This window comes from Pristis pectinata, chromosome 5, assembly GCF_009764475.1.
Source record: "Pristis pectinata isolate sPriPec2 chromosome 5, sPriPec2.1.pri, whole genome shotgun sequence".
Classification (NCBI taxonomy): Eukaryota; Metazoa; Chordata; class Chondrichthyes; order Rhinopristiformes; family Pristidae; genus Pristis; species Pristis pectinata.
This window is the reverse complement of record NC_067409.1, coordinates 70,020,325-70,032,996: the sequence shown is the minus strand read 5'-3', so window position 1 is coordinate 70,032,996 and position 12,672 is coordinate 70,020,325. Positions and strand designations below refer to the sequence as shown.

Below are 12,672 nucleotides of genomic sequence, written 5' to 3'. Positions count from 1 at the left end.
GGGGCATTACTTGTATCAAGTGTAATAGAGTTATCCAATCATTCGAATTTACTGCTCTAACGGTTCTGACTACATGCAGTATTATGGTTAGTCTTGCTCTCTCGTTGGTCATCAATGCTCCTCTTTAGTTTGGTTTAAGACTCATGACTGAGACACGAGAGTCTACAAATGCTGGAATCTGGAGCAACACACACAAAATGCTGGAGGAACTCAGCAGGTCAGGCAGCATCTACAGAGGGAAATAAACAGTCGACATTTCAGGTGGAGACCCTTCATCAGGACCGGAAAGGAGGAGGGCAGAAGCCTGAATAAAAAGGTAGAGGGAGGGGGAGGAGCACAAGCTGGCTGACTCTGGGTGAGAGGAGGAAGGTAGGTGGGTGGGGGAGGGGGATGAAAGGGAAGGACTTCCAGGTGAGGCAGGGCTTCACCTGTGAATCTGAGGGTGTCATTTATTGCATCTGGTGTGGCCTCCTGTACATGGGTGAGACCCGACGCAGATTGGGTGACTGCTTCATCAAACACCTTTGCTCCATCCACTACAACAGCCAGGATCTCCCGGTGGCCAGCCAGTTCAATTCCACTTCCCATTCCCATACTCATGTCTATCCATGGCCTCCTCTACTGCCATGTTGAAGCCAGATGCAGGTTGGAGGAACAACACCTCATATTCCATCTTGATAGCCTAAAGTCTGAAAGCATCAACATTGATTTCTGTAACTTCCAGTAACCCATCCCCTCTGTTTTTCCTCCCCCCCCCTTTGTTTTCCCTTTTCCTGTGGCCCCCTCACCCCTTCTCTTTCCCTTTCCCTGCCCTCATACCTGCTCATACCTCCCTCTGGTTCCCCACCTCCTTCCCTTTATTCCACGATCTACTGTCCTCTTCTATCAGATTCCATCTTCTTCAGACCTTTGCCTCTTTCACCTATCACCTCCCAGCTTCTCACATCATTCCCACATCTCCCCCTCCCCCTGCCCGTACCTCCCTCTGGTTCCCTACCTTCCCCCTCTCACCTGGACTCACCTATCACCTACCAGCCTGTGCTCCTCCCCCTCCCTCCCACCTTCTTATTCTGGCTTCTGCCCTCTTCCTTTCCACTCCTAATGAAGCGCCTTGACCCAAAACATCGACTGTTTATTTCTCTCCATAGATGCTGCCTGACCTGCTGAATTCCTCCAGCATTTTGTGCGTGTTGCTTGAAGACTCATGACTGCCTAACAGAGGTTTTACTAGCTCTTGTTTGTGTTTCCTTTTATTCCAGCTATGAACAACGGGATCTGTGTGTGTGCGTTTCTGACTGTTCTGTCCTTGGGCTGCCTTGGTCGGCTCAGCAGTGGGACTGATGTTGGCCCCCCCCAGCAGTGAGCTGCAGCAGAGTGCACCCATGCACCAGAGGCAGATTCGACAAGCTTACTTCACTGGTCAGGTAAAACCAGTCCAGAGCAGTGAGCAAAGAGCCAGCTTGGGAACCTTGCTCACAAGATACCTTGAGAGAGTCAGGACTGGTGAGTACAACAATTCAACCATAAACAATGGCGGACTTAATGATTCAACCATTTCTGCCATTTGTTGCTGAGTACTGGAGTTTAATAGGTGAATTATTGAATTTTTGTAGATTTAATTCTCTAGATCAGTAGATGAGGAAAGCAGACACAAGAGACTACAGATGCTGGAATCTGGAGCAGAAAAACAATCTGCTGGAGGAACTCAGTGGGTCAAGCAGCATCTGTGGGGTGAAGTGCATAGACAACTTTTCACGTTGAGTCCCTTCATCTGGACTGAAAGATAAGAGGGGAAATGGCCAGTATAAAAAGGTGAAGGGGTGGAGCAAGAGCTGGCAGGTGATAGGTGGATCCAGGTGAGCTGGGGTGATGGGCAGATGGAGGAGGGGAGAGTGGCAATAGTAACAGAGGCCAGGAGGTGATCGGTGGAGGTGGCAAAGGGCTGCAGATGATGGGATCTGAGAGTAGGCACGTGGAGCTTGGAATCAAAGGAGAGAGGTGGGTAGGGCAGATGGGGGGAGGGTACCTAGTGGGAGGAGTGTGTGAGTGATGGGCAGCTCGCGCGGGGGGAGGAGGGGGAAGAGACAGGGTGATGAGGGAACAGGATAAGGAAGGCAGGTTGATAGAACAACATAGTTCCACTATTCCCAATCACAGAATCCCGCTCTAAGCAATCCTAGTGCTTCTGTTCATCTATGTGAAATTTATTGAGGAGCTCGGACATCATCTCCTAGGTTACACTTACTTGAAAGGAGAGGACTTGAAGTACAAACGTCACAGCTGTAACTTAATTGCTTGTTGTTGCTCGGCCCTTCAAATTTAGTTATTTTTTAAGCCTTATGTTCACAAAACATGGTGTCAAACTGTGATTGTAGGAAGTATGATTAATAAGTTTGCAAATGACATGAAAATCACTGGTGTTGCTGATAATGAGGAGGGTAGTCTTAAGCTACAGAATGATGTTGCTCAGCTCATATATTTGGCAGAGCAATGGCAGATGGAATTTAATCCTGAGAAGTGTCAGGCGATCCATTTTGGGAGGTCCAATGAGGATAGGAATTACCCAGTGTATGGTCGGGCCTCAGGGAGTATTGAGGAACAATGGGACCTCGGTGTATAAACCCAAAGATCCCTGAAGGTGGCAGCACAGGTAGATAGGGTGGTGAAGAAGGCATATGGGAAGCTTGCCTTCGTTAGCTGGGAGCATAGAATATAAGAGTAGGGAAGTTTTGGTACAAGTTTATAAAATATTGGTTAGGCCACAGCTGGAATATCGTGTCCAGTTCTGGTCACCACACTATGGGAAGGATGTGATTGCACTGGAGAGGGTGCAGAGGATGTTGCCTGGGACGGACTGTTTCAGTTATTGGGAGAGACCAGATAGGCTGAGTTTGTTTTCCTTGGAGCAGAGGAGGCCGAGGGGTGACCTGAAGGGGTGAACATTATGAAGTCATAGACAGGATAGACTGTCAGAATCTTTTCCCCACAGTGAGGGTGTCTAAGACAGGGGATCCTTGGGTTTAAGTTGAACAGAAAGAGCTTTAGAGAGGATTTGCGGAAGGTTTTTCTCACAAAGAGGATGGTTGCGATGCTGAGCACACAGCCCGAGAAGGCGATAGGGGCAGGTAATCTCACACTGGGCATAGAAGGCAGCAGACCAAGTGGTGATAAATGGGCTTAGTATAGATGGGTACCTGATGATGGGCATGGACATGGTGGGCCAAAGGACCTTTTCTGTCCTATCACTCTTATAACATAAACAGAAGAGGACATAATTGATCCAGACCCTGACATCTGCTCCACCATTCAATAAGACGTTGGCTGATCTTTTACCTCAGGACCACAACCCTGCACTAACCCATTATCTCATCATTCAACTTAGCCAAAAATCTATACTTCACTGTCTTGAACATACTCAGTGACTGAGATTCCAAAGATACACCAGCCACTGGGTGAAAGGCCTTCTTCTATCTCTGTCCATTATAATGGCTGACTGTGACCCTGGTTCCAGCCAGTGGAAACAACAACTCCACATACACTCTATTAAGCCCCATAGAATTTTGTACATTGCTGAGAGATCATGGACTTGTATTGTACATTGTGTTATGTTGTACATTGTACATGTACCTCTGCTGCACCCGTACTTACTTTGCTTCTTCCCTTATCCTCAGTTATTCCTTGTTCATCCTTGGAGTCTGCTGAGTGTTGTCCACGTTATCTTTAGTTCTATTCTCACCCCTCAAAGTCACCTTTAATCTATTAACATTGGCGAACTCATAATGTCACGTGACTAGGATTCACAGCAACTGATCTTGTTTACCTTCTCTCCCTTCATGGATTGCTGTACACAGTCAAACTAGGGTTGTTTTCTCTGGAGTGACAGAAGCTGAGGGGAGATCAGATAGAAGTTTATAAAATTATGAGAGGCATAGATAGGGTAGACAGCCAGTATCTTTTTCCCAAGGTCGAAATGTCTAATATTAGAGGGCATGCATTTAAGGTGGGATGGGGTAAGTTCAAAGATGTGCAGGGCAAGTTTTTTTCCATACACACAGAGCGGTGGGTGCCTGGAATGCACTGCCAAGGTGGTGGTGGTGGAGGCAGATACAATAGAGGTGTTTAAGATACTCTTAGATAGGCACATGACTGTGCCGAGAATGGAGGGGTATGGGCATGATGTAGGCAGAAGGGATTAATTTAGTTGGGCATTTAATTACTAGTTTAATTAGTTCAGTACAACATCATGGGCCAAAGGGCCTGTTCCTGCGTTGTACTGTTCTATGTTCAGTTTAAAAGGAAAAGAAAAGCATACAAAAGGTACAGAGATCTAGGTAATGTTAGAGATCTGGAAGAGTACAAGGCTAGAAGGAAGGAAGGAAGAAAGAGATTAGGAGAGCCAGAAGGGGCCATGAGAAGACCTTGGTGGGCAGGATTAAGGAAAACCCCAAGGCGTTCTACAAGTATGTGAAGAGTAAGAAGATGAGATGCGAAAGGATAGGGCCTATCAAGTGCAGCAGTGGGAAAGCGTGTATGGATCTGGAAGAAATAGCAGAAGTACTTAATGAATACTTTACGTCAGTATTCACTACGGAAAAGGATCTAGGGCATTGTAGTGGGGACATGCAGTGGCCTGAAAAGCTTGAGCATGTAGATATTAGAAAAGAGGTGGTGCTGAAATTTTTGGAAAGCATCAAGTTAGATAAGTCGCCGGGACCGGATGGGATGTACCACAGGTTGCTGTGGGAGGCGAGGGAGGAGATTGCGGAGCCTCTGACGATGATCTTTGCGTCGTCGATGGAGATGGGAGAGGTTCTGGAAGATTGGAGGGTTGCGGATGTTGTTCCCTTATTCAAGAAGGGGAGTAGGGATAGCCCAGGGAATTATAGACCAGTGAGTCTTACCTCAGTGGTTGGTAAGCTGATGGAGAAGATCCTGAGAGGCAGAATTTATGAACATTTGGAGAGGTATAATATGATTAGGAATAGTCAGCATGGCTTTGTCAAAGGCAGGTCCTGCCTTACGAGCCTGATTGAATTTTTTGAGGATGTGACTAAACACATCGATGAAGGGAGAGCAGTAGATGTAGTGTATATGGATTTCAGCAAGGCATTTGATAAGGTACCCCATGCAAGGCTTATGGAGAAGGTGAGGAGACATGGGATCCAAGGGGACATTGCATTCTGGATCCAGAACTGGTTGGCCCACAGAAGGCAAAGGGTGGTTGTTGAAGGGTCGTATTCTGAATGGAGGTCGATGACCAGTGGTGTACCTCGGGTCTGTACTAGGACCCTGACTCTTCGTGATTTTTATAAACGACCTGGATGAGGAAGTGGAGGGGTGGGTTAGTAAGTTTGCAGATGACACGAAGGTTGGGGGTGTTGTGGATGGTTTGGAGGGCTGTCAGAGGTTACAGAGGGACATAGATAGGATGCAAAGTTGGGCTGAGAAGTGGCAGATGCGGTTCAACCCAGATAAGTGTGAAGTGGTTCATTGTGGTAGGTCAAAAATGTTGGCGGAATATAGTATTAATGGTAGGACTCTTGGCAGTGTGGAAGATCAGAGGGATCTTGGGGTCCGAGTCCATAGGACGCTCAAAGCAGCTGCGCAGGTTGACTCTGTGGTTAAGAAGGCATATGATGTATTGTCCTTCATCAATCGTGGAATTGAATTTAGGAGTCAAGAGGTATTGTTGCAGCTATATAGGTCCCTGGTCAGACCCCACTTGGAGTATTGTGCTCAGTTCTGGTCGCCTCACTACAGGAAAGATGTGGAAGCCATAGAGAGGGTGCAGAGGAGATTTACACGGACGCTGCCTGGAATGCGGAGCATGCCTTATGAAAGCAGGCTGAGGGAACTCGGCCTTTTCTCCTTGGAGAGATGGAGGATGAGGGGGGACCTGATAGAGGTGTATAAGATGATGAGAGGTATTGATCGGGTAGATAGTCAGAGGGTTTTCCCCAGGGCTGAAATGGTGGCCACAAGACGACATAGGTTTAAGGTGCTGGGGAGTAGATATAGAGGAGATGTCAGGGGTAAGTTTTTTACTTGGAGAGTGGTGAGTGCGTGGAATGGGCTGCCGGAAACGGTGGTGGAGGTGGATATGATAGGGTCTTTCAAGAGACTGTTAGATAGGTACATGGAGCTGAATAAAATAAAGGACTATGGGTAAGCCTAGTAATTTCTAGGGTAGGGACATGTTCGGCACAGCTTCATGGGCCGAAGGGCCTGAAATGTGCTGTAGTTTTTCTATGTTTCTACTTGTAGGTGAACTCAGATATTCAAAACAACCATTGGGATCTTGTTGCTTGTGGAATTTTATTCTGGCACATCATGGCTCCTACAAACTGCTTTCACCAAATTGTCTAATGAATTCTTCAGTTTCCTGCTCCCCTATTATACTCTCTCAGGAGATATCCAATATTTTTCTCTTCAGAATTTTCCATTCCAAAGGGAAATCTTGGATGTCTCAGAAGGAGCATCTACCAATAAAATGATGCAGGCAGGAGCTATAACTGCAAGTGCTGATGGGTTAGGCATCACCCACGCTGGGAATTTCCTGGTTAGGAGAGATGTCTGTGGGGGAGGGGTTTTAACCATCTTGGACTGTAGACCAGGTCTTGACCAAAGTTGAAGAGCCATGATCCATATGTTGACAATACCCTAGAACTACAGAAGTTTACAGGCAAGAAGGTATCTGCTTGGACCCTTGCAGCCATGTAATGTCCAAAGGTTGAATTTCAGCAGAGACCGATGAATCTCAAGATGATGTGTGGGAGTACACAGCATACACGTTGGAAACCCAAAGCCGAATTTGGTTAATTATGATGGGGTAAACGCTTTATGCATCAACTTTAACCATGATTATAATAGAGTGGAGCAATTTGGAGCGGATGATGCAATGTTGGAGGAAAACAATCCGAATGTTACATGCTGGTATTATTGCTCTGGTACAATGTGTCAGTTGTGTGATCACAACCTTGAAGGAAACACCAAAGTGAACTTTCTCTTCACCCCTGGTCTTCCATTGCCCCAAGTTGTTTGTTTCATGGGATTTAGGGAGACAGATAACTGCTCACTGCTGGAACTATACAACATAAATATCATAGGATTCACATTTTGTGTGTGTGTTTATCCTAAAAATGACAACTGAACATTTTCTGGAATTTACAAACACTTTCCCCCATACCTCTGCCCTCCAAAGCATTCCAAAAAGCCAGGATGATCACATAGACTAGGGTTGCACTCCCTGGAACTTGCAGGTGATCTGATGGAGATTTCCAAGATTCCAAGGGCAGCCAGTAGAATGGAAACAATTCAGAAAGCTGGACTAAGTGGACAAAATCTAAAATTGAGTGGCAGGTCATTCAGGAGCAGGGTTTGGAAACACTGCTAAACATTGAGGGTTAGGGCAGACAGAGTGAGCAAAAATTTGGACTTGTTCCCAAGTCAGTTGTTAACTCTATATCTGATAGATTTTTGTTAACCAAAGGTACAAAGAGATTTGTGTTAAAGGAGGACATGAACACAGACAGACATGATCTCATTGAATGGTAGTACAGACTCGAAGGGCTGAATGCTCCCCCTTCCCCCCCCCCCCACTGTTCCACTGCCAAACTGCTTGATGCATCAGATTAATTTGATTCATTTGCGCTGAGTGGTTTGTGATTTGGCTTCAAACTTGGGCGTCAGAGCCAACACACTATGGAGCCAATTGGGGAGGGGGTTTCTGACGGATCACTAGCAATGTTGTACAGAGGCTGGAGGAACTGGAAGTCTCATACACTTAGCTCCTTTTCTGTGTATTTTTAGCATAGAACATAGAACATGACAGCACAGTACAGGCCCTTTGGCCCACAATATTGTGCACTTTAAGGGACACATTTTGCAGCCCCCACCCCCCGCCCACTCCTTTCCCCCTCAATGAATGCTGGCTGTCAAACTGGTAACTTCCAAGTGTACAGACCATGAGGCATCAGCCTTCAGGCTTAAAGCAAAAGTCCCCAACCCCAAATACGCCCCTGCTGGTGCTGGGCTCAGTTTGTCCAGCCTACAACAGTCTAACCAGTCATTCTTTAAGAGACTGTTGGGTGCCAGGATTTAAGGTGGAGCTGGGTGAAGTGTAGCAAGTGCCCCTCCTGAGCTCCCAACAGTCCAGTGGGCTCAAGTTTGCATCACTCTCACACCCACTGCTCTTCCACCCTCTGGCCCTCATAACCCCCCACCCCCACCCCACTTCACCTGACGGAACTGAGCGGAACAGTGGTCACCTACATCTCCCAACCTGCACCCACAGAGAGGTATCACAAGGTAGACCAGCATTCCTGTCTCCTGACACCTTGCAAGAAAGGATCTCTGCATTCTGCCTCTGCAACAGAATAGCCATGAAAATAGATTTACAAGCGGATGTTTCTAAAGCAAATTAAAATGCCGATCATGAATCCTACACCATTTTCAAGGTTTATGTGCCATGATACATCTCTCCCATTAGAAGGACGGAAGAGCTGCTTTGTGCCTGTGGGAAGGTAGTTCATAAGGAAATTGCAGTCATACCATCTGTTTAGAAAAAAGTAATTTTCGTTTAATTCTTTAGTAAATCATGAATGCGTTTAACTCAAATGACAAGACAGTACTAATCCACCTGGGAATTATGGTAGCATTCCAGCTGGAACCTATATAGAGTAATTAGATACTCTCTGCCCTGAGAGTGCTGTGAACATATGAATCAGAAGCAGGAGGATATGATGGAACTTCAACTCTGCATTACCTCCCACCCCTGGTAACCTTTCACCCCTGGTTTAACAAGAAACCATCTCACGCCACCTTAAAAATATCCAAGGACTCTGCTCCATCGCCTCTTGAGGAAGAGAGTTACAAAGACTCTCCATCCCCCAAGAGAGAAAATTTTTCCTCATCTGTCTTAAATGGGCAGCCCCTTAGAACTTTTGTTCCCTCAGTCATAGTGTACTGAACCCTAATGCAGTGGCTCAGTTGGTAGAGTTTCTACTTCACAATGCCAGAGGCCTGGGTTCGATCCTGAACTTGGGTGCTGTCTGTGTGGAGTTTGCATGTTTTCCCAGTGACCAGGTGGGTTCCCCCGGGTTCTCTGGTTTCCTCCCACATCCCAAAGACATGCGGGTTAGTAGGTTGGGAGATACAGGAGACTGTAGGTGCTGGAATCTGGAGCAACACAAAATGCGCTGGAGGAACTCAGCAAGTCAGGCAGCATCTATAGAGGGAAATGGACAGTCAACGTTTCGGGTTGAGACCAGATGAAGGGTTTTGATCTGAAACGTTGACTGTCCATTTCCCTCCATAGATGCTGCCTGACCCACTGAGTTCCTCCAGCACTTCTTGTGTTGCTCCGGGTTGGTAGGTTAATTGGCCACTGTAAGTTATCCCCATTGTGTAGGTGAATCAAAGAGCTGATAGGCCTTTGATACAGAATAAGTGGGGGAATGGAACTGATGGGAATACTCTGAGGGTTGGCACCTACTTAATGGGCCAAATGGCCTCCTTTCCTGCTGTAAGGAAATGTGTTCTTCAAAATCCACAAAAATATCAATTTTAAAGAATAACTATTTTTTAAAAATATAATTAACATGTTTAGAAATTCCTTTGTTTTTGGAATGTCTGGCAGCCTGTTTGGGTAAACTGTGATTACCTTCATTCAAACTTGCATAATGATTCCAGGCAAAATCTGTAGCATTGAGCTAAAAGCAGTTACTTCTCAAGAACCCTTGTTTTTACAGGCACTGGGTTGCTACTGAATAGAGAAGTGGGATCAGACCTAAGGAGTGAGCATGCTGAATATATTCATTAGTTATTTGAGCATTGAAGAATGAAGGAGAGTGCAATTTCTAATCTTTCTCAAAATAAACTTTTGCTTATCGTTCAAAAGCAAAATACTGAAGATGCTAGAAATCTGTGAATATAAAGAGAAAGTGTTGGAAATGTTCAACAGGTCAGACAGTATCTGTGCAGAGAGAAACAGAATTAACATTTCAGATCAATGTCCATTCTGATCGGAGTTCTGCTGAAAGGTCATGAAATATTAACCCTGTTTCTCTCTCTACAGATGCTGCCTGACCCACCGTGTTTCCAGCATTTTCTGTTTTAACTGCTCATCATTATTTGATCTACAGAAAATAAAATAGAAACTTAATTGCCCAATCTTTGGTATTTTCCATTGGAAACAAATGTTTTGAAAATTTGTGCATATTAATTTGTACAGACATTTGCAAAGGCCTAGTTTCTCCTACAATACATCATTGCAAACAGCTGATCTATCTTCCAATGTCAGCCTTGAAGACAGTTGACATCTCCATGCTTAAAAATTTGGAGTCTTATTATAAGAGCGTACAAAATGGGCCGTTCAGCACGCACCACTAGTCAATAAGATCATGGCTGATCTTGACCTCACCAGCAAGTTCCTGAACTAACCCCTTACCCTTTGATTCCCTTAATGTCCAAAAAAATATTGATTTCTGTCTCAAATATTCTCAGGGATTGAGCCTCCATAACTCTCTGGGTAGAGAATTCCAAAGTTTCACCATCTTCCTACTAAAGACATTTCATCTCATCTCAGTCCTGAATGGCTTCCCCTTTATTTTGAGACTTGACCCCGGTTCTAGACACCCTTATCAAGGGAAACTATCTATTGATACCATAATTCTGTATAACATAGAAGGAGGCTATTTCAGTCCCTTAAGTCTATACCAGCTCATAGACTAACTCCATTCTCCTCTAATCTTCCCTGTAACCTACTTTCCCCACATTCCCAACAACTCCCCCCACTATTAACAACCTACATGCTAGGGGCAATTTACGGCAGCCAATTAACCTACCAAACCGCATGTCTTTGGGATGTGGGAGGAAACCTGAGCATCCTACGGAAACCCATGTGGTCACAGGGAGAACATGAAAACTCCACACAGACAAACCTTGCAAGGATTTTGAATGTTTCATGAGGACAACCTCTCATCCTTCTAAACTCAAGAGAGTGCATGGGTTCAGACTGCTTAATCTCCCCTCACAGGTCAAACCTGACATCCTTGGAATCAATTTGGAGAAACTTTGTGGCACTCCATCCATCTCGAGTTTACCCTGCCTTAGGTCAAGGGGACAGACCTGTGCACAATACTCCAGGTACAGTCTCATGTCAGGGGCCTATATAATGCAGTAAGACCTCTCTACTCAAATCCTCTTGCAATAAAGGTCAATATCAAAGTTGTCTGGCTAATTGTTTGCTGTACCTGGATGTTAACTTTAAGTAATTTAGTACAAAAACCACCAACGTTTTCAATCCCTTACCAATTAAAATATACACCACCTCTACTTTCTATCAGAGCTAATGACCTCACATTAATCCAGTTTAGGGTTCTTCCACAGAATTAGTTTGAACTTTTGATTTTCTTACCCACAGTCCTTATGACTTCTTACTGAGACCATCTCTTTGAGACAAGCTACAAGAAGTTGAATTCAACACTAACTAAGTTAGACCCCCCCAAAATTCCTTCAGGCAATGGTTTCCCCTGCCTCATGGGAAAGTTAGTTGAGCATGTGTAAACCTCCAGTCCCATCACTCTTTCAATATTTGATCCCGACAATAACTGAAGCAAGTTTAGAGTAAGTACAATGTCCTGCATATGTAACACTGCCTTTGTCTTTGTCAGGTTCTCTGGGAGGCCTGCAGAACCTGGATCCATCCCACAGAATAACTGATAGGGATTACATGGGATGGATGGATTTTGGTCGACGCAGTGCTGAAGAATATGAATATTCATCATAAAATATAACTATAACCCAAACATGTTTCAAATTCTGTACAGAAGATTTAATTTGTGTCTTGAAAATTAATGTTTAAAATTCTATTTATTATGGTAACTATTGTGAATTTGTTTGTAAGATTGTATGATGCAATTATACATAGGATTTTGCAGAATTGTCTTTAGTTCTGACCAGTTTCTTATGAACACTAATGATACAAGGCTCAAATCATTCGAACCTTCATCTGTCAATGTTTAGTACGTCTCAATAAAAGAAGCAAAACAGAAACTATCTGTAAAGTTTTGGTAATCTATCATGAACAATGACTTTTGTTACTCGTGGGGTAAGGCGCTGAGCAGTGCAGTGGTGGGTGCTGCTGCTGCTGCCTCTCAGCTGCAGGGACCGGTTCGATCCTGACCTCTGATTCAGTCTGTGCAGAGTTTGCACATTCTCCTTGTGGCTGCAGGAGTTACCCCTGTGCATTGGTTCCCTCCCATCTCACAAAGTTGTGCCAGTAGGTCCACTGGCCACTGTAAATTGCCTGCAGTGTAGGAGGGCGGCAAGAGAATCAAAGGGGAGTTGATGAGCGTGTGATAGAGAATACACTACAGGGAGACAAGAGGAGGGGACTGATGGGGATGCTCTTCTGGAGTTTCTTATATTTTGTTACAACGTAGTCATAGAGTTGTACAGCACAGAAGCAGACCCCTCGGCCCACCACGTCCACACTGACCATTGTACCTATCTATGCTAATCCCATTTACCTACATTTGGCCCGTAGCCATCTATGCCTTGGCGATTCAAGTGCTCGTCCAGATGCTTCTTAAATGTTGTGAGAGTCTCTGCCCCCCTCAGGCAGTGTGTTCCAGATTCTAACCACCTTGTGTGTGTGGAAAAAAATCCCCC

At 45.1% G+C, this 12,672-nt stretch overlaps 1 protein-coding gene across 1 annotated transcript; it reads left to right on the top strand.

Annotated features, from left to right (window-relative positions):
- The first annotated feature begins 1,261 nt into the window (after positions 1–1,261).
- On the top strand, positions 1,262–12,043 carry ccka (cholecystokinin a). Its single transcript, XM_052015444.1, is given in 3 exon segments — positions 1,262–1,344; positions 1,346–1,503; positions 11,673–12,043. Coding segments are annotated over 3 exon segments (357 nt in total). The 3' UTR covers positions 11,789–12,043.
- The last annotated feature ends 629 nt before the right edge of the window (positions 12,044–12,672 follow it).